This window comes from Uranotaenia lowii, chromosome 3 (assembly GCF_029784155.1).
Source record: "Uranotaenia lowii strain MFRU-FL chromosome 3, ASM2978415v1, whole genome shotgun sequence".
NCBI lineage: Eukaryota > Metazoa > Arthropoda > Insecta > Diptera > Culicidae > Uranotaenia > Uranotaenia lowii.
In genome coordinates, this window is record NC_073693.1 from 256,686,206 (window position 1) to 256,711,342 (window position 25,137).

General features: G+C 40.7%; 2 protein-coding genes and 1 long non-coding RNA gene across 4 annotated transcripts; 1 reads left to right on the forward strand and 2 right to left on the reverse strand.

The window, feature by feature from the left end:
• Positions 1-127: 127 nt before the first annotated feature.
• Positions 128-5,737, reverse strand: LOC129756484 (5'-3' exoribonuclease 1-like). 2 transcript variants are annotated; one of them, XM_055753384.1, is made up of 9 exons: positions 5,517-5,736; positions 4,299-5,327; positions 4,006-4,238; positions 3,392-3,947; positions 3,235-3,336; positions 2,892-3,166; positions 1,081-2,827; positions 344-955; positions 128-276 (listed from the first exon to the last, which is right to left on the reverse strand). In XM_055753384.1, exons 1-9 carry the CDS (start codon positions 5,589-5,591, stop codon positions 193-195), a joined length of 4,713 nt encoding a protein of 1,570 aa, XP_055609359.1. In that variant the 5' UTR covers positions 5,592-5,736; the 3' UTR covers positions 128-192. The 2 variants fall into 2 exon arrangements, with proteins under 2 accessions (XP_055609359.1, XP_055609358.1); XM_055753383.1 differs by having other exon boundaries at positions 4,006-5,327; positions 5,517-5,737.
• Positions 5,738-16,523: 10,786 nt separating this feature from the next.
• Positions 16,524-17,703, forward strand: LOC129753320 (uncharacterized). The gene is made up of 2 exons (XM_055749121.1): positions 16,524-17,542; positions 17,604-17,703. Exons 1-2 carry the CDS (start codon positions 16,524-16,526, stop codon positions 17,701-17,703), a joined length of 1,119 nt encoding a protein of 372 aa, XP_055605096.1.
• A 2,910-nt stretch (positions 17,704-20,613) lies between these two features.
• Positions 20,614-21,449, reverse strand: LOC129750561 (uncharacterized). The gene is made up of 3 exons (XR_008738412.1): positions 21,317-21,449; positions 21,123-21,253; positions 20,614-21,066 (listed from the first exon to the last, which is right to left on the reverse strand). It is a non-coding gene; the product is annotated as an uncharacterized LOC129750561 (long non-coding RNA).
• Positions 21,450-25,137: the final 3,688 nt, after the last annotated feature.

The following is a 25,137-nucleotide window of genomic DNA, read 5'->3' on the forward strand; positions in this document are numbered from 1 at the left end:
ACTGAGAAATTGGGACAGTCTATCGAAAGAGCCGTGGAGGTCTTTTACCACGGCCCTATGCACCGGAGGATCGGCGCGGGATCATTAAGTAAGTAAGTAAGTATCGAAAGAAACTGCTGTTGTTTTCATTGTTTTAAGAAACTTTATGTGCTTAAATAATAGATGGCTGATGTCAAGAAAATTAAACATTCTCTAAACTTCAGGTAGTGGTTGAGCGAAATTTGCAGCAATTTTCATTTTGCGCTCCTTCGGTTGTTTTTGTGTAACCGGTTTATTCTGAAATTGAAAAAAAAATCAAAATAAGTCAAGTCAATGTTGGTTGTACTTGTTCCATCGTGCGTACCGTTTTTGATGACTCTGCTGCGTCATTTGCGGTTGAATTAGTCGTCGAAGATGGTGGTTTCTTAGTTTTAGGTTTTGTAGCAGGTTTGACATCCCGATTCGGGTTGGCCTCGTCCTGTTTGCTTCGTTCTTCATTTGAATTATTCGTTTTTCTAGTTTTGGATTGTTTTTGTTTAATCTCGTTCTGTTTAGCGTTTCCACCACCTCCGCCTCCTGACCTCAAAGGGCGTTGTTTTTTCAAGGCCTGCAACGGTACGAATGCGCCAGTTCCTGCCGGAACATTTCGATTAAAACTTAAATTTTGTGGACCTATCGGTCCTCGCTGGTCGATATTGGGGATTTGCGCCGGTACAGATGTCAGTATCATTGTGTTCAAACGGTGTCCTGTTTGGCAAGCCATGCTGTTGAGATTTGGCATGGAGGAATTGTTCAAAGCTGCCAAGAATGGGTTGGGTTTGATAGGTACATTGTTCGCCATGTGAGCTGAGATGACTGCTGATTGTGATAGATTGTTCCCCGGTGCTTCGATTCCTGCAGCAGCGTTGGCAATTTTCCATGATAACGGTGGTTTCGGCAAATTTTCTGGTACGGGAACATTCATCAAAACATCGCCCTGAAAAGATAGAATAGTCGATAAGTGCTGTTGTCCTATAATCAACAAACCTACAAGCTTTTGCTTTTACTACTTTTTGTACATGCAGGAAAATATTTTAGCGCAGAGTTTTGCAGTCAACTTACCGGTACAAATGAATCTACCTTGGCGTTGTTTATAGATCCAGTTCCACCAGACAGGCTATGATGGTCTCCAGAAATTTTAAGCATTTTCTTTAACATATCCGTCGGATCATTATTGATAGGTACCGCACTAGCATGAGCCGCCAAGGGAATATTTTTCATCGATGCAGTGGCAGGTATACTTTCTTTCGCTAGAAAACTTTTTATATCTCGTTCATCGAAATAAGAAGGTGCTTGAGCATTGTCCCTTAGTTTTTTCCATAACAACTCGAAATTACAGTTGGGAGGGCCGTTTTGTCCAACCATTGAGGGGTTATTTTGGTTTTGTGATGCGAACACAAAAGCTTTGGTTGGATCTTTTTTTTCAATGCGTTCGTTGAGTCGCTTTTTAATTGACTCAGCCGTGGGTGGCGGTTTTGCAGGATAGGCAATTGCCTGGGCTGGAGGGTGCATCGAAGTGCTTGGTTTCATGACTAATTCTTCGGCAGATTTCAACATCGGAGTGGTGTCAATTTGTTTGCACTCATAGTCAGCTGTTCCATAGGATATGTTTAGTATGGCATTTTCAGCCAGTCGAATCACACGCTTATCACTAGCTTCTATACCGAACATGTGCGAGCCGTTTTGATGTTCTTTATCGAGCAAAACATCAAAATATTTGTCCTCTTCTTTTGATCTTTCCTGCCTAATTGAATTGACATCTTTAAATACATGAATTCCAATAATGGTTCCTCTAGTTCCTAGTGGAACAATCTCTGTGTCTTGCGCAACGATAACACGATCAAGTAGCTCATGATCAGCTTTAGGATCGATAGTCTTGGCTTTTTTCATTTCAGGCTTGAATAAATCTGATGGATGTACAAACATGGTTTGTATAATGGGTGTTTTTTCTCTGTGGTCATTTATTAGCTTTATCAGTGCTTCAAACGCTGTTGGTTCTAACATTTTGGAACCACAGGAACGTCTCTCTGCTTTGGTGTGCGGTTGAGTCTTTAACCATGCTACGAGTTCCTTCAATTGAGACCCGTTTTCGCTATTTTCTGCAAACATTTCACTTTCGAAAAGAACATCGGTTCTCCCAAAAACTTCCAAGCGCTCAAACAACACAGGCGCTTTTCCGTAGAAGCTTTTTAAAAGTTCAATGGCCTTTTCAGAAAACATCCATTTGTCATTGAGCTTTTGCGTGTATCCAACAACATGCTCGTTCCTCGTTACATTACGTATTTGTAAACCGATGTTAACTTTACCTTGCTCGTCCATATTCAGTGAACGTCTCGCACCGTGCACGATAAAGATAGAACTCGAAATCCTACTTAGAAGATTGATTGAAATCCCTATACAGGCAGCTGCATCCATCATCGTTTTGTACTGCTGTTTAGAAACTTCATTCAAAACCACTATCTTTTCCAAATCAGGCTCACTGTAGATTTCAAATCTCGTTTTGATACGTTTGGGATTTGGAGTCACTTCGATTACATGACCAAGGCTCCCATACCACTGAGTTGCTCTGAGAAAAACTACACTATTTTCTGGGTACATCTGGTGAATTTCGATATAGGGTTTCAAAGTTTTTAGTACCTCGTTCACTTCAGTAACAATTGACTGAATAGGGTACATACTTTCAAACGAATTCCAAAGCTTCCTCAACACAAAGCAATTATTCTTTAAAACGTACTCACTTCCTATGCATGTTTTTACGGAAACAAGTTGTGTAATTTCACCCAAGTCAATCGCTAACCGATTGAAATGACTAAAATTAGACAAAAATGGAAGTTACTGCACAATTCTTAAGGTTAACAAAATTCGTTACTTACTGGTCGACGATGCTTCTCATGCAAGTGTTGAAAAATTGTCCATTGTTTGCTGTAGATGCCTTTGCAGTGTAGATCATTTGTGCATCTTGCACCTTGACTACTTTTGCTTCGACTAAATGTGGCCAACTGACGTAAACTACACGATCGAGCATTTCTTGAGCCAAAACTTGTGTAGTTTTTGCCATTTCATCAAGAGGCCGATCTATGTGCACTACCATGCTTTTATTACGACTTGGAAAGTTGAACACTTTAACTCGAACTTCTTTCAGAGTACCCTTTAAAAAAGTAAAGCAGATTTCTATAATGAGTCATGATGAATCGCCAATTAAATGAATTATCTTACGTGGTATGCCAAATGCTTGAACGTTGGAAAACCTTGTATGTAACCATCCAACAGTGCTCCTTTCGTTGGTCCGCGTACAATTTTGTCATCTTGCACGTGCAACTACGGCGGAAAATGGTTTTAAAAATTATCGTTGCTTTGAAACAGAGGAACTTACAGTGTCTCGATTAATAAGCTGTTTTCGAACTTTGAGTCGATCAATGCTCTCGAATCCATAGCAAGCCGGAAGCTGGTCAGTACTGGCTTTGTCGTATTCATACACAATCATAGGGCCATGAACATTCCTTTGCTTTTCTTCGTCTGTCAGGAAAGCATCGCACAGTTCCATGGCCGCGAGTAATCGATTTTCTTCGATAAATGGAATAAGCACGACGGCTTCCCATGTTTGCTTTTTCCCATTGAGATCAGTTTCAAAATCAACCGGATAGTAATCGATTATCGGACTGTCGGGTTCTGTCATTAACCTGTGATACGCGCTTGGTAAATGGTCCTTACTAGCTGCTGGTAAAACACTAAGCAGTTGTTGGAAGGGAAGAAATGGCTTAGCAATATTGTATTTCGGCACCAGGTGCTTGAAGTTGTAGATATCACTTATAAAAGGTGCATAGTGATGTGGGTAGAACCAAGACCACGAAGGGACTCCTTGATAATAATAATATAGAATCCACTGTATTGCTTTGATGTAGCATTCTGTTTGCTCAGCGCGCACTTCCCTGCAAAATAGAAAAAAAATTATACGCATGATCGTATTAAAGAATTGTTAGGTCTCACTCATCAAATTCTGCATAGCCCATTTTGGTAATGTAATAGTTTCGTTTATATGCGTTAAATTCTTTTTCAAAAAATTCAGGATCATTCTCGATGTCCCCCTGTGCATCGCTGTCTTCTTCGCCCTCATCACTGGAACCGTACATTTCCTCAGTAGAACGAATCAAAGCGGACAAATCATAATTCATTTCCGCCTCAGTCTTAATGTCATCAATTGTAACGTCAAATGTTTCAGCCTGAGAAGGGAGATAATTAATTATTTCTTTCAATATGCCAACATATGAACCAGAGCTTACGTTTTTTGTTCCGCACTTTGCGTTAAAAAACTTTAAATCCGAATAATGTTCCATAAAAATGTTTCGATCGAAACGTGCCAATGAACCCATGAAGACCTGTAGCCGGGCTAGATTAAGTATGCCGCCTTCGTTGATGTAGCCATCTAATGTAGGGAGAATTTCCATATATACTTGAATCAAAGTGGGTATCGCATTTTCATTGATGTGAAGGTGAGGTAAATGCGGGATGAAGTCGTTTCCCACCATGAATCCCATTAGCACCCAATCATCGATCAGTTTATAAATATCAAATTTGAAACTAAGTTTATTTCTTATAGGTTCAAATTCTAGCTCCAAGTATTCCCGGAAAAGAGTCAAATGTAGTAAGTAAAAACGAATTTCAGCTGGAACTGTAGATTTCTTTTCGTTTTTGCCAAATTTAACTTCCTCTCGGAGAAGTGAAAAGTATTTTTCATGTGTACAAAGACCTAACATGATTAAATCTGCATCTAACCCGTACAGGCAGTGACGTGTATTGGGATTGAAATCCGGCTTGGACTTCATGTAACGTATGTATTCCATAATTTTATGCTCTCCTTCTCCTGGGGTCGCATGACTGCTAAGAATCACCTTGCAGTGCATCCACATGGGATTTGTGGAAACCATCACTTGGATAAAATGTTCCAAAGCTTTTTGTAGGCGGACCATGAAACTTGTTCCGGGAGTGATACAATTGCTGTCAAACCGGCTTTCCTCGGGCAAAGTTTGTCCTTTTTTTTCGGCATCCTTAATTTGCTGCTGTGCATCACGCGCGGAACAGAAACGTCGACCTCGCTGCTGGTTCATTTTAGCTCGTGGGGCCACCCCGTCAATAGCAATAAAAAACAGTTTCTGTGGTCTTATCATCTTAAATAAATACTCCAAATAATGGAAAATATCCGTAAATATTTGTTCTTCCGATATGCGGAAGTACATATCTGAATCATCCGGATGAGAGCAGTTGTGAATGATTCCATTCATGTCTAGATAAAGATTATCGAACTCCGGAATCTACGAGTAAACGAAAATAAATAATTTAGTTTTTAGTATTATACCAATGAAACAACTTATAAAAATTTTAAAGCTAATATTTAAAATCGCAAGGTTGTAGTAAGGACGCTGAATAATAAACCAAAAATGAATAATATATAATTTCACAATAATGGGATTTATTTCGAATAAAAGTTTAATAACACTTACCTGGTTTTCTCGGACTAGCTCGTTCAAACAAGGATACCGCTCGCTCATGTAGCGGAAAAATTTCGGGATTCCCATCTTGCTTAAGCCCTCAGTCCTAGTCAACAATAAAATATATAATTGATCGGAGTTTCTAGCACTAACTCGCTGTTTATTATAAAACGGATGAGTACCACAAAAATATTTTTTTAAATACTTCTTTTGCTGTCACTTCTAGCTCGCACGCTTGTTTTTATGTAACCATTTATGGTTATAGAATAACCATTTTATGGTTTTTACTCCAAAACTATCAATATGGTTATTTTTTAAGAAGTTTTCAATGAAGTAATTTAACCATTTTGATAGTTCTCGTGTATTGTATACAATCAATCTTCTGTTGGTTCCTTCGAAGATGATTGTACCGTTGGCTCCGAAACCTATTTCTGTGGTCGGTTCCCCTAGGAGAAGGAACGGTATCAAGCAATTATGCGCGAGATACAAACGCGTCTTTGATAATTGCTCGTTATTTTAGTGTAATTTCGAGAATTAGTTGTTTTTTTCTAAATCAGGCGATAAATAAGAAGATTTGAATGAAAAAACAGATTTTTATTGAAAATTTTATAACAAATCCTCATGAATCTCGAAGAGCAGCTCTTTTTTTTATTTCGATTGATAAGGCTTCCGAAAAGTACACAGTAAACGAAAATTACCGAGTTCGGTAATTTTTTTACCGAAATCCTTACATGTGTAAATCGTTAAACTGTTTGGTAATTTTTTCAGTAAAAAATAAACGAACATCGGTAAATCGATTCTTCATTTACCGATGTTCGTTTTTTTTTACCGAAAAAATTACCGAACAGTTTAACGATTTACACATGTTAGGATTTCGGTAAAAAAAATTACCGAGCTCGGTAATTTCGGTTTACTGTGTACTGCCGAACGACAGTATTCTTGCGAACGTCGCACATGCACCACGATGAAAGCTTTCCGAATATTTCTTCCCCGACAGTTTTAACCCTCATCCGCATTAGGGTGTCATTTTGACACCATTGCAAGTTTGAAGGCTTGTAACTTTTTTCAGAAGCTTCAAAATACAAAAATTTCTTCGGGGACCCTAAATGAATTCAAAAGTTCTTCAATATTGCATCTTTACTTTTTTTATGGACGAACCCTGGAAGCCTGGACAAAAAAACTCCCTTTTCCGACTTTTGGTGTCATTTTGACACCACAAAAGTAAAATCTATTTAAGTCGTTTGAATTATTATGAACTTCATATAAAACTTATATCAATAGAAACCTTGTAATGTCAGTAAAATGTGTTTAGAACATTATATACAGCTAAAATTACAAGTTATCTCGTTATTCAGCATGAAAGAAAAAAAATCCGAAAAAACATGCCTCACGAAAACTGCTGTAGTTCATATGTTACACGTCCAAAAAAATATTTGCCTTATGCATATGAAAGCTGAAGTTAATGCCTACATCATGAAGACAAGAAATATTTTTTTTAATTTTTTTTTTTAATGAAATGGTTACAAAAAGTTCAAAAAAGTGGTCTAAAAAACCTACTTTTCATTCGATTGCTAGTAAATACTGTTTGAGCGATGGTAGAGTTTTGAAAAAAATATGACTACAAAATGTATTAAAATTCCAACATTTTGCTGTCTTTAGATTTTTGATGCAACAAAAATTGAATTTACTGGAATTTTTCAAAGTTCACTATTTTGCGCGATTTTTTTACAAATTGAAATTTCATCTGTTTTTGTGGTCCACCGTCAGGTTGTACCCGGATTATCAGTGCTTTTACTTTGTTTGGACCAACCAAGAGTATATTCATTGGAAGGCACATTTAATCTACAATCTAGTGAGGTGCTACAATTCACGCTGTGAGATTTCACAAAAATATGAAAATTATAAACATAAAATCATTCCTGAATTTCTAGAACTACAAGCACCTCGTCCAGCAAAACGTGTTTGTTTGCTCTCCGAGTAGGTACGGTGGGTGGTGATTCGGGAAGAGAGCGAAGCCGACAGACCAAGAAATGCACGACACGCATATCGTTATTTCGTCTGTCGGCTTCGCTCTCTTCCCGAATCACCACCCACCGTACCTAATCGGAGAGCAAACAAACACGTTTTGCTGGACGAGGTGCTTGTAGTTCTAGAAATTCAGGAATGATTTTATGTTTATAATTTTCATATTTTTGTGAAATCTCACAGCGTGAATTGTAGCACCTCACTAGATTGTAGATTAAATGTGCTTTCCAATGAATATACTCTTGGTTGGTCCAAACAAAGTAAAAGCACTGATAATCCGGGTACAACCTGACGGTGGACCACAAAAACAGATGAAATTTCAATTTGTAAAAAAATCGCGCAAAATAGTGAACTTTGAAAAATTCCAGTAAATTCAATTTTTGTTGCATCAAAAATCTAAAGACAGCAAAATGTTGGAATTTTAATACATTTTGTAGTCATATTTTTTTCAAAACTCTACCATCGCTCAAACAGTATTTACTAGCAATCGAATGAAAAGTAGGTTTTTTAGACCACTTTTTTGAACTTTTTGTAACCATTTCATTAAAAAAAATTTAAAAAAATATTTCTTGTCTTCATGATGTAGGCATTAACTTCAGCTTTCATATGCATAAGGCAAATATTTTTTTGGACGTGTAACATATGAACTACAGCAGTTTTGGTGAGGCATGTTTTTTCGGATTTTTTTTCTTTCATGCTGAATAACGAGATAACTAGTAACTTTAGCTATATATAATGTTCTAAACATATTTTACTGGCATTACAAGGTTTCTTTTGATGTAAGTTTTGTTTAAATCGGTCTAACACGCCAAAAGTTATAACGATTTGAGCTTGTGGTGTCAAATTGACACCACAAGTGCTGATTAGGGTAATGAAATCTAATGCGGATGAGGGTTAAAAGAAGCGGCCGTACGATGTACACACTAAGATTGCAATTATTCCGCACGGGATAATGACTCTTCGAGCCACAGGGCAAATGGTTTAATGTTACGAAATTCGAATGAAAACCCAACCGAATCTCGTGACGGCTCATCACTCCTGAAATCTAGAATGAATTTTATACGAGCCCACAGGAGCTCGAACGAAATTCCTATATTCAGGGCAGCATTTTCCCGAATCACGTTAGACACATGGCTTGTCAATTTGTTTTCTCTGTCTATCGACAAGGTGTTTGTTTTTCTCTCTTCTTCACCAGTGCAATAAAAAACCGCGAAGATTTCACCTTGCCATTTTTCCTTGCAGTTTCCATTTGATGTTATTGTTAAGTGGCCGGTACTCGCGCAGGCGCAAATATTTGAATAACTTCGTTTATTTAATTCGCGGTAGTTTCTTAGTACTGAAATTAAAATGATTGTTGAGGCCTGCGGAGAACGGCACAGTTGATAACATCGGTTCCTTCGCCCGTGGGTCTCGTCTAATGGAATCTACGCGACTCAGTTTGATGGCTCGGCCCTGGAACGCCAGATTCGCACGGTAATTACATTCATCCTGTGTTTTAGTAAATCTACTAAAATTATTGTTTTCTTTATTTATAGGGAAACTGACCAGCGATCGGTTGAGAACAGTCGGTCCTTCTCTAGCAGGACATCATCATCCGGAGTAAATGCCTATGCGGCCTATGCAGAATAAGTGTAAAATTTTATTCTTATCATGTTGTGTTGTGATTGTGATATCGTGTATGTGATTTTGTAAATTTATTTGTGTTGATTAATAAAATAAAATAATTTGATGCATTGCGTTTCTATTTTATTTAATTTCATCTATTAAAATAACTGAAAGGGGAGCAGAAACAAAAAAAAAAGAAGCGCCCCGATCTACAGGAAAAAATCTGAACTCCTCGCAAATCTCGTGTAGAAACCGTTTCGAACTTACAAGTCGATTTGACAGCTGTTTTCCTGAGCTCTTTTTCTGTCCCGAAATCGTCCTGTAATTTCAGCTGTTGAAAATACAGGACAAAATCGTCCCGACCACATGAGAAAAGATTAAGTGTGTACAACAATGCCTTGTTTTACTTCATGTGAAAGTTTGTTCGTGGGTATGAAATCTTTTTAAGCTCCGTGACAGTTTAGGGAATATCTTCGTGACAGTTTTCAATGCGTTGAATTTCGCATAACAGTACTGCTAACTCCGTCCGACTGTAGCCGAGATTCGCTCTGGATTATCATCCAAGCTCGGGCCAAGTTAATTTCGAACGAATGTGTGCGTGTTCGGAGTTCCGCATCCAGGAATCGCCCGATGGTCTACAGCTGGCTTCACATACTCACCTGACACAAACACAAGTATTCTCCATTATGATCCAATGTATAATGACGCGCGATGCATTTGATACTTTCAACGGCACCTATAGTTGGCCGTTTTTTTTACAAGATGGAAATTTGACTTCAAACCATAACAGCCGGGTGTTTGCCGTGACTGGGTTCGTCCCACTAAAACCACCTTGGGCTTTGTGTGCCAGATGTTCCCCTTGGTTTCACCCTATGATACTACATCAAGGGGTAGGCTGTGCTCATGCACTTATACATCTGACCCTTTTCCTCTTTCTAAATTTTTCCTCAATTTCTCCTTGATCATCGTTCTGTTTTATCCTTTTTCTCCTTTTTCCTCCTTCTCCTTTTCCTCTGTCGCCAACTTCAGACTGGTACGGAAGACTCCGAAACGTGTGCCGGTTAGGTAACGCTTTCATAATAACTCACGCCCGTCACAGCATCCAATATCCCGGGGACCTCGAAACGTGTGCCGGTTAGGTAACGCTTTCAAAGTAATTCGCGCCCGTCACAGCAACCACTTCCGCAGGATTTCAAACCACCAAGGCATGGCCAATTGAGAAACTACCAAGCTAGAATCCCGACACGACCACCCCGAATGGTATCTCCGCTTCCTTTTGCTGCAGGAAAGATCGTAGCTGAGTACGTGAGACCTTTTAAGTCCCACAACACGTATGAGTCCAGATTAGGGTTATACCGCGCCCTGAGATCGCGTTGCTTTTGAATTTAAGTGTCATACGAGGCCCAAGACCTTCCATTAGCTTGTCAAATTTGGTTGACTATCTCGGTCTTTCCGTTCATCATCTTTCCTGATTCTTATCAGATCGCGCATGATTTGCGAGATTTCGTCGACTATAGCACGCCACGACTGTTCGTCGCGACACATTTCATTCACTATGTTTTCAGCGTTCAGCGTTCAGTGTGGGGCAGACAAAGATAGCATGTTCTGCCGATTCCTCCGTCTCTACGCATTCCGGGTTATAAGGCGAGCTGATAAGCTGAAACCGATGAAGGTATTGCTTAAAGCACCCATGACCCGAAAGGAACTGCGTCAGGTAGAAGTTGACCTCTCCATACTTCCGATTTACCCAGTCTGAAAGTCTCGGGATAAGCCTATGCGTCCATCTTGCATTGTTCGATGCGTCCCATTGCTCCTGCCACTTGAGCATTGGCGCTGCTCGTTGAATTTTACACACTCCTCTAACAGCTATTGCTTTGTAACATTCCATATCCTCCGCCAGAGTTATATCGATGGGAATCATGCCCGCGATGACAAAAGCTGCATCTGCTGATATGGTCCTGTACGCACAGGAAACTCGCATGGCTGTCAACCGATGTGTGCTCCGTAATTTGGATCTGTTGCGCTCTACCTCTATCGCGGAGCTCCAGGCCGCTCCTCCGTATCGTAGTTTCGACAGTGCTACGCTCGCAAGGAGACGTCTCTTGCTACTCATTGGACCATGGCAGTTCGGCATAATCCAGGCCAATGAATCTATGACTTTCGATGCACTTTCACAACAGTATTTGACATGCGCAAGGATTGAAAAACTCATTCAAACGAGCGACGGAGCCTGAATCGCTCCGATTTTTGCTCATAAAAATGCCCAGGAACGCGAATGAGGTGTGAGCGAGAATCTCCTGTTCTCACGAATCAAGCCCAACCAAAACGAAAACACGACCAAGGCTCCTGATTCCTTTTTGCCTTGCTTCCTTCTCCGCACACAAAATCTAGCATCAACCCGACGATTGCGTAGCAGCGAGCCGATTCATGAAACTTATTACCAACCCGCTCATGAGTCGTGTTAGTAATGGTATTATTCTTTCCCGTGGAAAAATGTTCGTCCCTTTGCAAAGCTTGAGCTGGAACAAACACTAACAGCAACAAAGATGACGCCAAGCCGTGTTGGCTGTAAACACGCGTTGGCCAAAAGGAATGGAAAATAAGAAGAACAGTGTGCATACGGCCTGCACATCCAATCCATGTTAGTGATGTTATTATTCTTTTCAGGCAAATATGCCGACCAAAAGAATTGTTTTCTGCATCTTGCTAGTGCTGTTATTATTGCTTCCTACGAAAGAATGTGCGTCACTTTTTGAAGCTACGAGCTTGAAGGAACATCAATAACATCAACAGCAACGGTGTGCACTTGTGTAGGCCAAACCAATCTTTAAACGATCGGTGCCCGGACGGTACGGAGGGTTTGTCTCTGAGAAGGACGAGCCGAAAGATTCCTTTTTCTTTTTTTTCTTCCTACCTTTTTTTTCTGAACTGGCGTACTTTTTTCCCTAAACAGACAGCAAGCTCGGTATCAAAATTCTCATGAAGCAAATTCGAGTCTCTCGTGATCTCGTTTCTCAGACTCGCTCATGAATGTTTTTTAATACGAGCAGCATAGAAACCGTCGTCGTAGAATCGTTTTTGTTGCTGTTCGTGATTGTATTGAACACAAACGAATAGCGAGTCGGCGGCGAAGCATTTTCGTGTGCGTTTTGAGGAGTGAGCGATTTTTATAGTCCTTGGACATGCGCACCAAAACTTAAGCGATGGTCGACCATTACTCCAAGGTATTTCAGCTGCTGTTTCGAAGATGTCGTGTGCCCTCCAACAGTAATCTCCATGTGCGGCACAACTCTTTTATTGGTCACGAGCAGAACTTCAGTTTTATGGTGAGCTATCTGAAGCTTAACTCCCTCCATCCAGATTTGTTGGCATTCATTTAAGAAAGTTGATCTTGTAATGGGGGTCTGTGTTTGCTGGTAAAGATAGAACTTGTACACAACAGGGGTTTGAGTAATCAAGGTTACTCAGTCTTTCGTAACGTGGAGACAGGCAGGCTACCCTTACCTGCCGCAAGGTCTTCTACCTCCTCGATTGTTTCGCCGGTAATCATCCGACTATCAGCACGCCTGCTGGTAGTTTCAGCGTTAACTGTCTGTCTATCCGACAGTCCACTTCCGCCTTCTGTGTAGATAATAAAGCTTAGTTCTTTTAGAAATGGGACAGTTACGAATGCCTGTATCTAAAAAACCATTCGTTTGAACGAAATACTTTCTATGAAGAAAATGAAGGTAATGTTATGATCTTTCATGAAAAAATTTGAAAAAAAATATTTACCGTTTTTTGTTAAAGAAATTTCTACTTTATTCTTGGTATCTCCCATTGGCCGGCGCACACTTTTTTCAGTCATGGTATTGATCAGTTTCTCCAACTTATACTTCTTAAAATCTATATTTTAGGTGGCTTCACCATCCTTCTTCAATTTCTGATACCGTTTGGTCCAATACTCGGTTTGGTCGTACTCTGGAAACTGGAAACTGGAGGCATTTTAGTGAATACAGTTGTTTCGAAATGAACAAATTTGATTATTTTTGACCACATTTATGAACTTTTTTTTTCGGTACCGGTTTTACAGCTTAAGAGTTTTGGAACTATCAAAAAATGGTTGTTTGAGGTTGTATTTCAATGAGTCATCACTAGGCAACACTTTCAGCTTATCGGAGAAAATTGTTTTGAACATTTCAGCGATCTACCCTTTGTTTTTCGTTTATTGAAAATTAAAAATGCTGGTATGAGACTTGACTTCCTTGATGATCCTTAACCGTTGTTGCCGATCATATGCTTCTCTCCAATGCTTGATTTAAACTTTGTGGACATTATTGACAGTGTTTGCATACTTATCCACCACAAAAACTCAGTAATTCCTTGAGTAATCAACGGTTTTGTCAGCTATCAATTTGATAATGACGTATTTTCAAGGAAACTGTGCAAAATTATTTTTTTCTTTTTCTCTTGCATCGTACATATCTCAAAAACGCGTAAATTTTTAATTTTGAAAAAAATAGGTCGAATAGTACTTTTTACAGGCAACAAAATGCTGTCAAAATTTTCAATATCCAATAACTAGTTAACGAGCTATTAGCAATTGAAAGTGTCCCATTTCTAAAAGGACTAAGCTTTAAGTCTGTTTAATATTATCGTCTCCAGTAGCTTACCAAGGGTGTCCAGCAGACAAATGGGTCTATATGATGATGGATGCCCTGGGGGTTTCCCAGGTTTCGGTAGTAGCACCAACTTCGCCGTTTTCCACGAATTGGGAAAAGATCCCTCGTCGAGACACTTTTGTAGCACCACTCTGAAGGTATCCGGAATGGTCTGTACCGCCACCTTCAGCACTGCATTTGGGATTCCGTCCGGACCAGGGGTCTTATTCACCGAAAGTTTCTTAGCGATAGCCACAAGTTCTTCGTTCGTTACTGGCTCGATGTCGTGGGCACCCGCGTCGTACGGGGTAAGTGGCCACTGCGTCGGGCTATGCTGCGGGAAAATATGTGCAACGATCTATCTCAGTTTTTCCGGACACTTTTCGGTTGGCGACTTTGGGCCACCGAATCTCGCCAGTGCAACTCTATAGGCTTGGCCCCATGACCGTAGTTGGCCGTGAGTGAGATAGCTTGTATATGGCTGCGTCCTCGTAATTATACCAGATATACCTACACAGAAAAAAAATCTGAATCCTTAACGACACTGAAATTGAAAACCTTTATTATTACATGACATGGAACGCGATTTATTGATGTAAATTTACAAAATAAAAACATTTGAATCCTTAACAGCACTGAATTCTAATGACACAAATATTACATGACACGGAACGCGATTATTTGATGTAAATTTACATCACATATGATGTAAATAAAAAGAAGCATCACATACGACGGAATTTTCAGTGCGAATTAAATATTACACGTCTTAATATTTTAAATGTCTTTCAAATTTTACACGTCTGTTGAAGATTGCAGACGTGTAGTATTCAACTCGCACTGAAAATTCCATCATATGCGATGCTTCTTTTTCGTTACGTCATATGTGATGTAATTTTACAATTTTTTTTTGGTCACACGAAATTCTCAACAACACTGAATTGGAAATTTCTCAAAATTACACGACATGAAATATTACAATACACTGAACGTGATAATGTCATGTAAAATTATAAACTGTGAAGAACAAGACCAGACAAATGTGACAAAAACTGTTAAGTCAAGTCGTGCGCCAAAGTATTTTCCTCGCGCGCGAGTAATTTAATCGGTGTTGATGGTTCCGAGAGATATCCGAAAAACAGGGATGCGGTTCTGGAAGCGGATCCACGGTGTTCAACATTGGATCCGGTACTTCGCGGAAAAAATAAAAGAAATAAAATATAATGTGTGTTAAAAAAAATTTTGCCGCTTAATTAAATGAATCATATTAATTATAGATGAGTTTTATTTTTATTAACAGACGTGAAAATTCCAGTATTGAATCATATTAACAATAAATAAAACAAAACAAATGCTGTTGTGGAACGGTATTAATTTGTTGCTATAAAATAAGAGCCACCCCAGCGACTAAACGCGAGGTGAGTTCTCTCCCGAGAACTCACTCTCAAACCACCGATCGTGTGATCGTGATGGTCCAAAACCGATTTGATCCAGCCAGCATAAACCAATAAATCAGTTCGTAGCAAACTCCACCAAGTACACATCGGTAGCACTTATTAATTACCCCCGTCGGCTCGGTCATAGAAATAGTTGGGAATAAAAGTTGAATTTCCCTAAACGGTCGGTTGTTTTGTGCATCTAGTGGAAGAAAAACTCCAACTGTGATCATATCACAGCACCATTGGCGGAATCAGTGTGGGTTGCCTTAATTGCACCCAAATGGTGAAGAAGTTGTGCTGTTTTGAGGTGTTCCCCGGTCGTTCCCAAGAGTGTTAATTACAGTCCACTCTTTCGAACTTTTTACTTGGGACGATCCGGAACATTTTTGGTCCTTCGAACCGGATGTGTGGCCAGTAAAGCCTACGGACAGTGCGGACGGAATCGGATTCGTAACCCACCAAGCGGCTTCAGTGCACGGCCATCGCACTTTGATAGCATCAAGCCACCGCTGCCATCGCTGTTACGCCATCGCGCTGATCAGCGCTATTAAAAGCATCACGGCTGCACCATTTTGCTACAACACGGAGCATTCACGGAGCATCGGTCGGAACATTCCCTGAGACCTACGGAATCGGTTCACGGAAACCAGGGAAGTACAAAGTGTGCATGATTGGTGGTGTATGTTTTTGTGGTAGCTTGTGGGTAAATGAATTGCTCAAAATAAAATTGAAAACTTAATTTCACGAAGTTATTATTTCGGAACTGTGTGCAATCCCTGAAACTTCAAACATTCTTCTCTGCTGCTTACTGGTTCGGTGTTGGCAAATGTTTCATTGAAAACTTCCCCAGTCAATCGAGTGCATTGGGTTTATATTTTTCGGTCAAATAAAGAACGTTGAGTTGAGTTGAGTCAATTATCGATCAGTCGGAACATAGTTACCTGTCGGTGAGAGCAAACAAGGTGCGTTTCATGAGCAAAGGTCAGTCAATGAAATTTGGATGAGTCAGTATTTCGGTTATTACAGTCAGCATCATTAATTCATGATCTACGTAGGCCCTTAGGACGTGTCGGTGACGAAATAATTATTTCTTGAATAATTATTTTCGATTATTCTTGAACTTGGTGAGTGAATTGGCAATAATTGTGTGCAACATACAAGCGGACGTATCAACGTGCAATAAAATTACTGTCAGATTGTTCGGAATTCCAATTTTTATTTGAAATTGGACTTAGTCGGTTTTGTGTCAGAATATTTGTCGGATTTTTAGTCAGTTTTGAGTCAGTGAACGTTTTTGCTTCAACTTTATTATGGAGGACGTCGACTTCAACGAGCTCAAGGAGCAACAGCGGCAACTAAAGCGGACCATCAACAGTGTAGCGAGGTTCGTTGAAGGTTTCTCAATGGAACGGCACGAAAACCAGATCGACGTTCGGTTGGAGATGTTAGAAGATGCGATGCGGAGGTTCTACAACGTCCAGCGGAAAATGAAGGTGATCCTCGACGAAGAAGATATCGAAACCAAACCAGATTCAAAGGAATCCGAAAATCAGAGGGAAAAACGAGTTCAAGCAAAAATCGCCAAACGTGAGGCTGATTTTGATGAGGCTGCATCCCAGGTCGAAGAGGTTTACTGCACAGCGAAATCTTCCCTGGTGGCTTTCAAGCGGAAAAGGCAAGTGTCAGTCGAATTGTCAGAATCTTCTACAAGTTCGGTTGTGTCTCGCGTGAAGCTTCCTGAAATCCAGCTGCCCCATTTCAGCGGAAGAATTCAAGACTGGGTCACCTTTCGCGACATGTTTCAGAGCCTGATACACAACAACGGTCAGCTTTCCCCAGTCGACAAATTTACCTACTTGAGGTCATCGGTGACGGACGAAGCATTGCAGGAAATCGGTTCAATCGAAATCACGGCCGCAAACTACCAAGTGGCATGGAGTTTGTTGGAAAGGCGCTACGAAAACAAAAAGCTGATTGTCAAAGCGCATTTGGACGCGCTTTTCAGAATCGAGCCAATTCGCCGGGAACACAGCGAGTCGCTGAACCGCCTCATCGGTGACTTCGACAAGAACCTGCAAATGTTGAACAAAATTGGGGAAAACACTGAGAGTTGGTCGACGTTGATGGCCCATATGGTCTGCATGCGTCTGGATCCCGTAACACTTCGGCAATGGGAAACGCATCACAATTCGAAAGAAGTGCCAACCTTTTCCAACCTGATGAACTTCCTCCGAGATCAGTGTTTGGTTCTACAATCTCTAGTCACCAACACTTCGCCAGAGCCTCACCATCCAAGGTTCACGAGATCACCGGAACCACAGTATCGACGGTTGAGGAGCTCGCCTCAGCGAGACTATCGACATAACACTACAACATTTTTGGCATCGCAGCCCCAAGAATGCTGCGTCATTTGTGGAGATCGTCAGCATAACATTTTTCATTGTCGGACTTTTAAGAGTTTGTCTGTGTCAGAACGGTTTTCGGAAGTGAAAGAACGTCGCTTGTGTTTTAAGTGTTTGCAACATGGACATTTTGCCATAAATTGTACTAGAAGTCCCTGCCAAAAATGCCATCGAAATCACAACACACTCTTGCATTTTGAAAGTACTCGCTACTTCTCTCGGCCTCACTCACCATCTTACTCCTCCTCCGTTCCTCCAACGTGCAACAGACCCGATAATGCCAATCAGTTTGAAACGAACCAAAGTAGAGAAGCTCAGCGCACACCAAATCGAAGAACTCAGCAATCCACCAATTCATACCCAGTTGTTCAAGCACCCGACCCACAAAATTACCCACAGTACACCACAGATAACCTTTCGCAAACTTTGGAATCAGTCAGTAACCCATACAGAGTTTGAGTTTGTCAGTTTTTGTTGTCGATTGCTATCATTCGAGTTGGTTTGAAAACACACGGTTGCATGAACGGTGTATGTTCATACTTTTGCTACGCCTCTAGTAGTTTTTGGCATCAACTAAATCTCCAGAAATGTTGAGATCACTCAGAACAGGTTATGTCTCGGTCTTTTCGGAAATTGCATATTTTGTATTTATTCGATTGTGTCTGGACTAATGGACTAAATTACTCAGCAAAACTGTCAGTAAATCATTCAGTTATTGAGTCAGAAAAACATTCAGATTACCATGCGAAAAACTTGTCAGAAACTCATTCAGAAATCCATTCAGAAAAACATTCAGAATTTTATTCAGAAAAACAGTCAGAAACCCATTCAGAGAATCATTCAGTTGATATGTCGGAGACCCATTCAGTGAAACAGTCAGAATCTGTGTCAGTTTTTATGTCAGAAAAACGGTCAGTCTGGCCTTTTTTGAAGCCACACGCATTATTTTGCCTTTTTTGGAATGTCTTCAGCTCACTTTGAAGATTTGCGAGTACAATAACGTCATCGGAGGCCAACTTAACCATTTTTACATTGGTTTAAATTTCAGATCGCTTCTTATTTGCAACAGTACATCGTGCTAAAGTCGGACAGCACAACTGCAAAATTACTTGAAATTTTGCCATATCGTGTCGTGCCTCAATCCTCGTTTGTCGAACGACAAATTGACGGTAGACCCAGTTGGTCAGAATGACTAAATGTCCCCCATTCTATGCCTCCGTCTGCATCGATAATCTATTAGTGCAGACGTCGAGAAGAATCATCAGCACACAACATATTCTGCGAAAAACGGTACAACTCGCGGTCTAAAATCGACGAAAGGGAAAGCGTTGGAAAGAGTCGAAAGCAGGCGATGTCATAGGTGACAATGTAACGGTTGTTGGAGCTAATCCTGAGCTCAAAGTATTTGGTTAAATGGTTTACTTTATGCAAAGTCAGTGAGCAATATATCGATAACAGTTAACACGAAAAAACAGAATATTAGACCGAGACATCTAAATAACCTTCCCACTTCTCATCCGCGATAGCAATTATGTCGACAACATATGTCAGTTGATTAAGAATGATCATGTCAGAATGAGATGAAAGTTGAAACATGTCAGAATTTCATAAGTCAGAATCTGTCAGAGTTTTAAAAGTTAGAATATGGCGTCTGAAATCGTCAGAAAATGTCAGTTTTTTGAGGCTGTATTTATGTCTGTTTATGTCGGAATGTATTTGTCAGATTTGAGGAATGGTGAAAAGCTGCATGTCTCTGTGAATATTCTAAAAACACACTAAAGTCCTTCCGAATATTTTTCATGAACCCTCATGGACCTCAAAAGGCGCCCGTGAACCAACAACGGCTTCTTCCGGTTTTTTTTGAACGGCCCATCAACACACTACCGCATCGGTACAATTGCGAACAGCACCAAATCACGGCATAACCACGACATCAACGGTCAAAAATTGGTCCAAAGAAGCGGAAACTGCGACTTGAACGTTCGCCCGATCATGTGTCAACTTCTGGTCGAAATCGACGGGCTGACACATTGATCACTTCGGTTATCGGAAATTTGATCATCGGTTTAACATTCAACGATAAACCAGTCGAATAGCAATCTCTGGTCGAAAGTCGACAGGTTGCTGTATCGGCTTAGCATCGTTATTCGTCACCCACAAATCAACGAGCATCATCAGCATGAACTATGTTGAACAAAAAAAGAAATTTTAAAAACTTGTTACAAAAAAAAATTAGAAATTGACACGGTCTATAGTTCGTCACTGCTATTCATCCACCAGCAGCAGATAGTCCAACAGCAACGAGAATTTGTTTTACCACCCACCGATCGTACGCAGCGAGAAATCTGACCAGCTGATCGCACTTTTCAACACCTCAAGCAAAGCAAACGAAAAAACGATCAACAGCCGTCCATCCTACCAACGGCTATTTTCGTCTTTGCTTTCGTCCTTACGGTCCTCAAGCTGAGCCACCAGCTAGATGAAAACGGGCTACTTCCGGTTTTGAGCGGCCCAACACAACACATTGGCTCCGGTTATCGCTTGGTCAGAACCCATCCACGAAAAAAAAAAAAAAAACGACGGTTTCTTCAGCGGTCAAAGCAAACCCCCAACCTCCTATATGTACCGCTCATGTTCTTTTATCGGTAACTTCCGGTTTAACCAAGCATCGTAATTTCCGGATCGGCCCAGCATCGATCAAGCGCTGTCAAGTTCAGTACAGGCTAGCACACAAACTTCGGCATTCTTGCATCTCGAAATTAAAAATCAATTTCGGATCGTTAACGGCATCATCGGTTTCTAAATTATTTCACAAGGTACGCCTGGTTATGAAAGAAGGTTCAACAGTTCCCTGATAAATCTCCAGTGTCAGATCGGAGAACATCGTGTGGTTATTGGTCATCAAAAATCAATCATCGGCTCATTCCCTATGTCATCATAAGCCTTAAATCCGGAAACACCAAGAAATCAACATCTTTTATCGAGTGAACAGCTGTTTTATTGGTTAATTGGTCAACTGATACAGTGAACATTTAGCTATCAAACATACGGTCGAGGACAACCCCTGGTCGAAAGTCGACGGGTTGAATTTTCGGATAAGCACCGGTCACAACGCAACACCAATACTCTTCGGGTGGGTGAAAACAGCAGCGGTTTCTAGCTTCAGTCATCAGTATGAACAGTGACACAACATTCTTCGGTGAACCACACGTTGCGTGAAACATCGGCCCAGCACATACTCTGTATCAACCTCTGGTCGGAGATCGACAGGTTGATGCACGGTTCAACGGTAAACGAACGGTCGAACATCAGCCTCTGGTCGAAGATCGACAGGCTTAGAATCGACTTACTCAACATGCTCAACCTGCTGCACTGAACGGTCTACAGCAGATTATCGGCGTCCGGTTTCGATCATGCATCACACCCACCAACCAACAAGTTTCATCGTCACCTACAAGAGAGGAATTAGATCAGTTTTTAAAACTTTGAAAAGCTTTGAGATAATACCTTTACTCGAATTCGACACGGCCTATGGATTTCGCTGCTGTTCGCCAGCCAGCATAATTATCCAACAACAGCGACAAAACTAAATCCACCACCCAGCGAGGGGCACTCAGCGATTCCAACAGCAACAGCACCTGAGCGATTAGAACGGAGAAACTCATCAGCTGCAACCCGTATGTTATAAAATGTGGACTTACCTTCGAAAGTGTGATGTTTTTACAACGAAATTTTGTGATTTTGATTCCCGTATGGTCCAACATTCTCGAACTGCTAATCATCTGAAAACCAGCCAGCCAAAACAACAAGCAAATGCATGTGTTTGTCTCATCCGTTCCCTCAGTGCCACTCACCACATAGCATCGAGAGGAGAGAGAGCAAATGCGATCCGGTTGTTGAGATTCCAGTTTGTTTAAGAAGCGTATACACGGACATAGTGTTTGTCGACTGAATGTTTGATGTTAATTTTAACGAGTTGTAAAAAATATTTATATTGTACTGTATAACGTTAGTTTTTTTTTTTTTTGTAAATTATTTATTTGAAACGGCTCATACCTTTAGGCTTTAAGGAGCCAAACTCGTTTTGTTTGATTACAATTGTGTACTTAGATCTAGTTCACTTTTTTTTTTTTTTGAAGAAAAAGAAAGATAGAAAGGGAAATATGAAAATAAAGAGAATTATAGTCGAAGATCGATAGCTTTTAGGAAAAGGTATATCTCGAACATATAGTCCAAGTCCATCATACCTAATACATCCCTCACTGGAACGTCGGGTGGTTTTCCTCGGGCCCGAAGGGAATCTATAAAGTTCGCTCTGGCGAATAGGTGGTCCTCACACGACCAAACAATATGCTCGATGTCATGGTAACCTAGACCACATCCGCATAAATTGCTGCCAGCAATATTTAAACGATAGAGTACCGCATTCATGGAATAATGATTGGACATGAGACGGGAAAATATACGAATAAAATCCCGAGTCAGGTTCAATCTATTAAACCAGGGTTTAAGGCTTACCTTTGGGATAATCGAGTGGAACCACCGACCCAACTCATCCTCGTCCCATCTACGCTGCCAGTTGACAAGAGAGTTTCTTCGAGCCAAGAAGTAAAATTCGTTGAATACGATTTCACGCTGGTAAATGTTGCCTTCCATCGCACCCACTTTTGCAAGGGAATCTGCCCTCTCATTGCCTGCTATTGAGCAATGTGAGGGGACCCAGATAAAGGTGATAGAAAAGCAACGTCTTGATAAAGTGGTCAATATATCTCGTATCATTTCGAGGAAGTACGGCGTGAATTTTCCTGGTTTTATAGAGCGGATTGCTTCAACAGAGCTGAGACTATCAGTTATAATATAGTAGTGTTCAATAGGTCGTGTGGCGATACTATTCAAAGCCCAGTGAATAGCTGCTAACTCTGCAACATATACAGAGCATGGTGACTGGAGACTGTGAGATGCGCTGGATATTTCGTTGAACACTCCAAATCCTGTTGTTTCCTCTATAAGTGATCCATCGGTAAAGTACATTTTATCAGCATCGACGTGTCTATATTTAGCTTCGAAAATTCTTGGAATCAGAAGAGGACGATGCGGATCCGGGATTCCACGAATTTCCTGCTGCATAGACAAATCAAACTGGACAGAAGAATGATCGTAGTCTGGGCTACAAACACGAGTTGGAGAATACGAAGAAGGGTTTACCTGCATTGACATGAGGATATGGTATATAGACATAAATCTGGTTTGAACATTTTGCTCAAGTAACCTTTCGAAATTTACAATCACCAATGGGTTCATGACCTCACACCTGATGAGGAACCGAAGTGATAGTAAATTGAATCGATCTTTCAAAGGGAGTATTCCTGCCAAAACTTCAAGACTCATGTTGTGTGTTGAGGGCATACAGCCCAAAGCGATACGGAGACAACGGTATTGGATACGCTCTAGTTTGATGAGGTGAGTTTTGGCAGCTGACTGGAAACAGAAGCTACCATATTCCATAACGGATAGAATAGTTGTTCGATACAATTTGATAAGATCTTCTGGATGGGCTCCCCACCAGGTGCCAGTAATTGATCGGAGAAAATTGATTCTTTGTTGGCATTTTCCTTTCAGATACTCAATGTGGGCTCTCCAGGTACACTTGGAATCAAACCAAACCCCAAGATACTTGAAACTCCTCGATTGAGTGATCGTTCTGCCTAGAAGTTGAAGCTTAGGTTGAGCAGGTCTACGTTTCTTAGAGAAAACAACCATTTCCGTTTTCTGAGGGGAAAACTCAATCCCAAGCCCCAAAGCCCAGGAAGACAATCTGTCTAAAGTATCTTGTAAAGGCCTGTGCAGATGAGACTCAGTAGATCCTGTGACAGACACTACTCCGTCATCTGCAAGTTGTCTTAGAGTGCAGCCTTCAGAGAGGCAGCTGTCGATGTCACTCACATAAAAGTTGTACAAAAGTGGACTCAAACATGAACCCTGTGGGAGGCCCATGTAAGATGTTCTTCTAACTGCAAAATCTCCGTGAGCAAAGTTCAAATGTTTCTCACAAAGTAAGCTGTATAAGATGTTGTTCAATAGAGGAGGCAGACCCCGGGAGTGCAACTTGTCTGACAAAACCTCTATTGAGACTGCATCAAAAGCTCCCTTTATGTCTAGAAACACTGAAGCCATTTGCTCACGTTTTGCGTACGCCATTTGTATCTCTGAAGACAGCAAAGCAAGGCAATCGTTTGTCCCTTTGCCCCTTCGAAACCCAAATTGAGTATCTGAAAGGAGACCATTTGTTTCTACCCATTTGTCCAAACGAAACAATATCATTTTCTCCATCAATTTGCGTATACAAGACAACATCGCTATTGGACGGTAAGAGTTGGGATCAGACGCTGGTTTTCCGGGCTTTTGGATAGCAATGACTCTCACTTGTCTCCAATCTTGGGGAACAATGTTATGCTCCAAGAATTGGTTAAATAAATTTAACAAGCGAAATTTTGCAGCATCCGGAAGGTTTTTCAACAAGTTAAATTTGATTTCATCAATTCCCGGAGCTGAATTGTTGCAAGAGAGGAGGGCAAGTGAGAATTCGACCATCGAAAAGCTTGAGTCTAGACCACTATCAGACCTATCAGGAGGCACATTCCGGATTATTTTTTGCACAGGTGTAGAATCTGGACAGACTTTCCGTGCGAATTTAAATATCCACCTATGTGAATATTCCTCACTTTCATTTGTAGATGATCGATTACGCATGCTTCGTGCCACTTTCCACAAAGTACTTAAGGATGTTTCACGCGATAACCCACTAACAAAATTCCTCCAATACGCCTTTTTCTTCCCCTTGGTTAACTTTTTAAACTGATTTTCAAGGGAAACGTAAGCTTCAAAATGGACAAGAGTTCCATGTTTTCGAAATTCTTTAAATGCTGTTGATTTGTCCTTATAAAGCTTAGAACACTGAGGGTCCCACCATGGATTAGGAGGCCTTCGATGAATAGATGATTCTGGGATGGGTTTTGTTTGAGCGTCAACTGCACTATCGTGTATCAGACAAGAAAGAAAGTGGTACTCCTCCAAAGGAGGTAAAACGTGCATAGAGTCGATGGCGGTTTTAATTGTGTCCGAGTACTTTTTCCAGTCGATGTGTCTTGTAAGGTCATATGTCATATTTATTGTGTTCGAAGAGCTGACCCCATTGGTGATAGTAATTTCGATAGGTAAGTGATCACTACCATTCGGATCATGGACTACCTTCCACTGGCAATCAAATGATAGTGAATTTGAGCAGAGTGAGAGGTCAATTGCACTTTGTCTTGCAGGAGGTTTAGGTACCCGTGTTTTTTCACCCGTGTTCAATACTGTTAAATTGAAACTGTCGCAAATGTCATAGATAAGAGTAGAACGACTATCGTCAATTTGTTCTCCCCAGACAGTTCCATGTGAATTGAAGTCACCCAGGATCAACCTTGGCTCAGGGAGCACTGAGCACAGGTCCTCTAGGTGATTTCGATCCACTGCAACTCTC

Bases quoted from the DNA above. Each gene is read 5' to 3' on its own strand.
- LOC129753320 (XM_055749121.1), top strand. From the start codon at position 16,524: ATGGAGGACGTCGACTTCAACGAGCTCAAGGAGCAACAGCGGCAACTA. The intron at 17,543-17,603 runs GTTGAGGAGCTC...TTGGCATCGCAG, and splicing joins CCGGAACCACAGTATCGACG to CCCCAAGAATGCTGCGTCAT.
- LOC129756484 (XM_055753383.1), bottom strand. From the start codon at position 5,591: ATGGGAATCCCGAAATTTTTCCGCTACATGAGCGAGCGGTATCCTTGT. The intron at 3,337-3,391 runs GTAAGTTCCTCT...TTTCCGCCGTAG, and splicing joins AGCTTATTAATCGAGACACT to TTGCACGTGCAAGATGACAA. The intron at 2,828-2,891 runs GTAAGTAACGAA...GTCTAATTTTAG, and splicing joins ATGAGAAGCATCGTCGACCA to TCATTTCAATCGGTTAGCGA.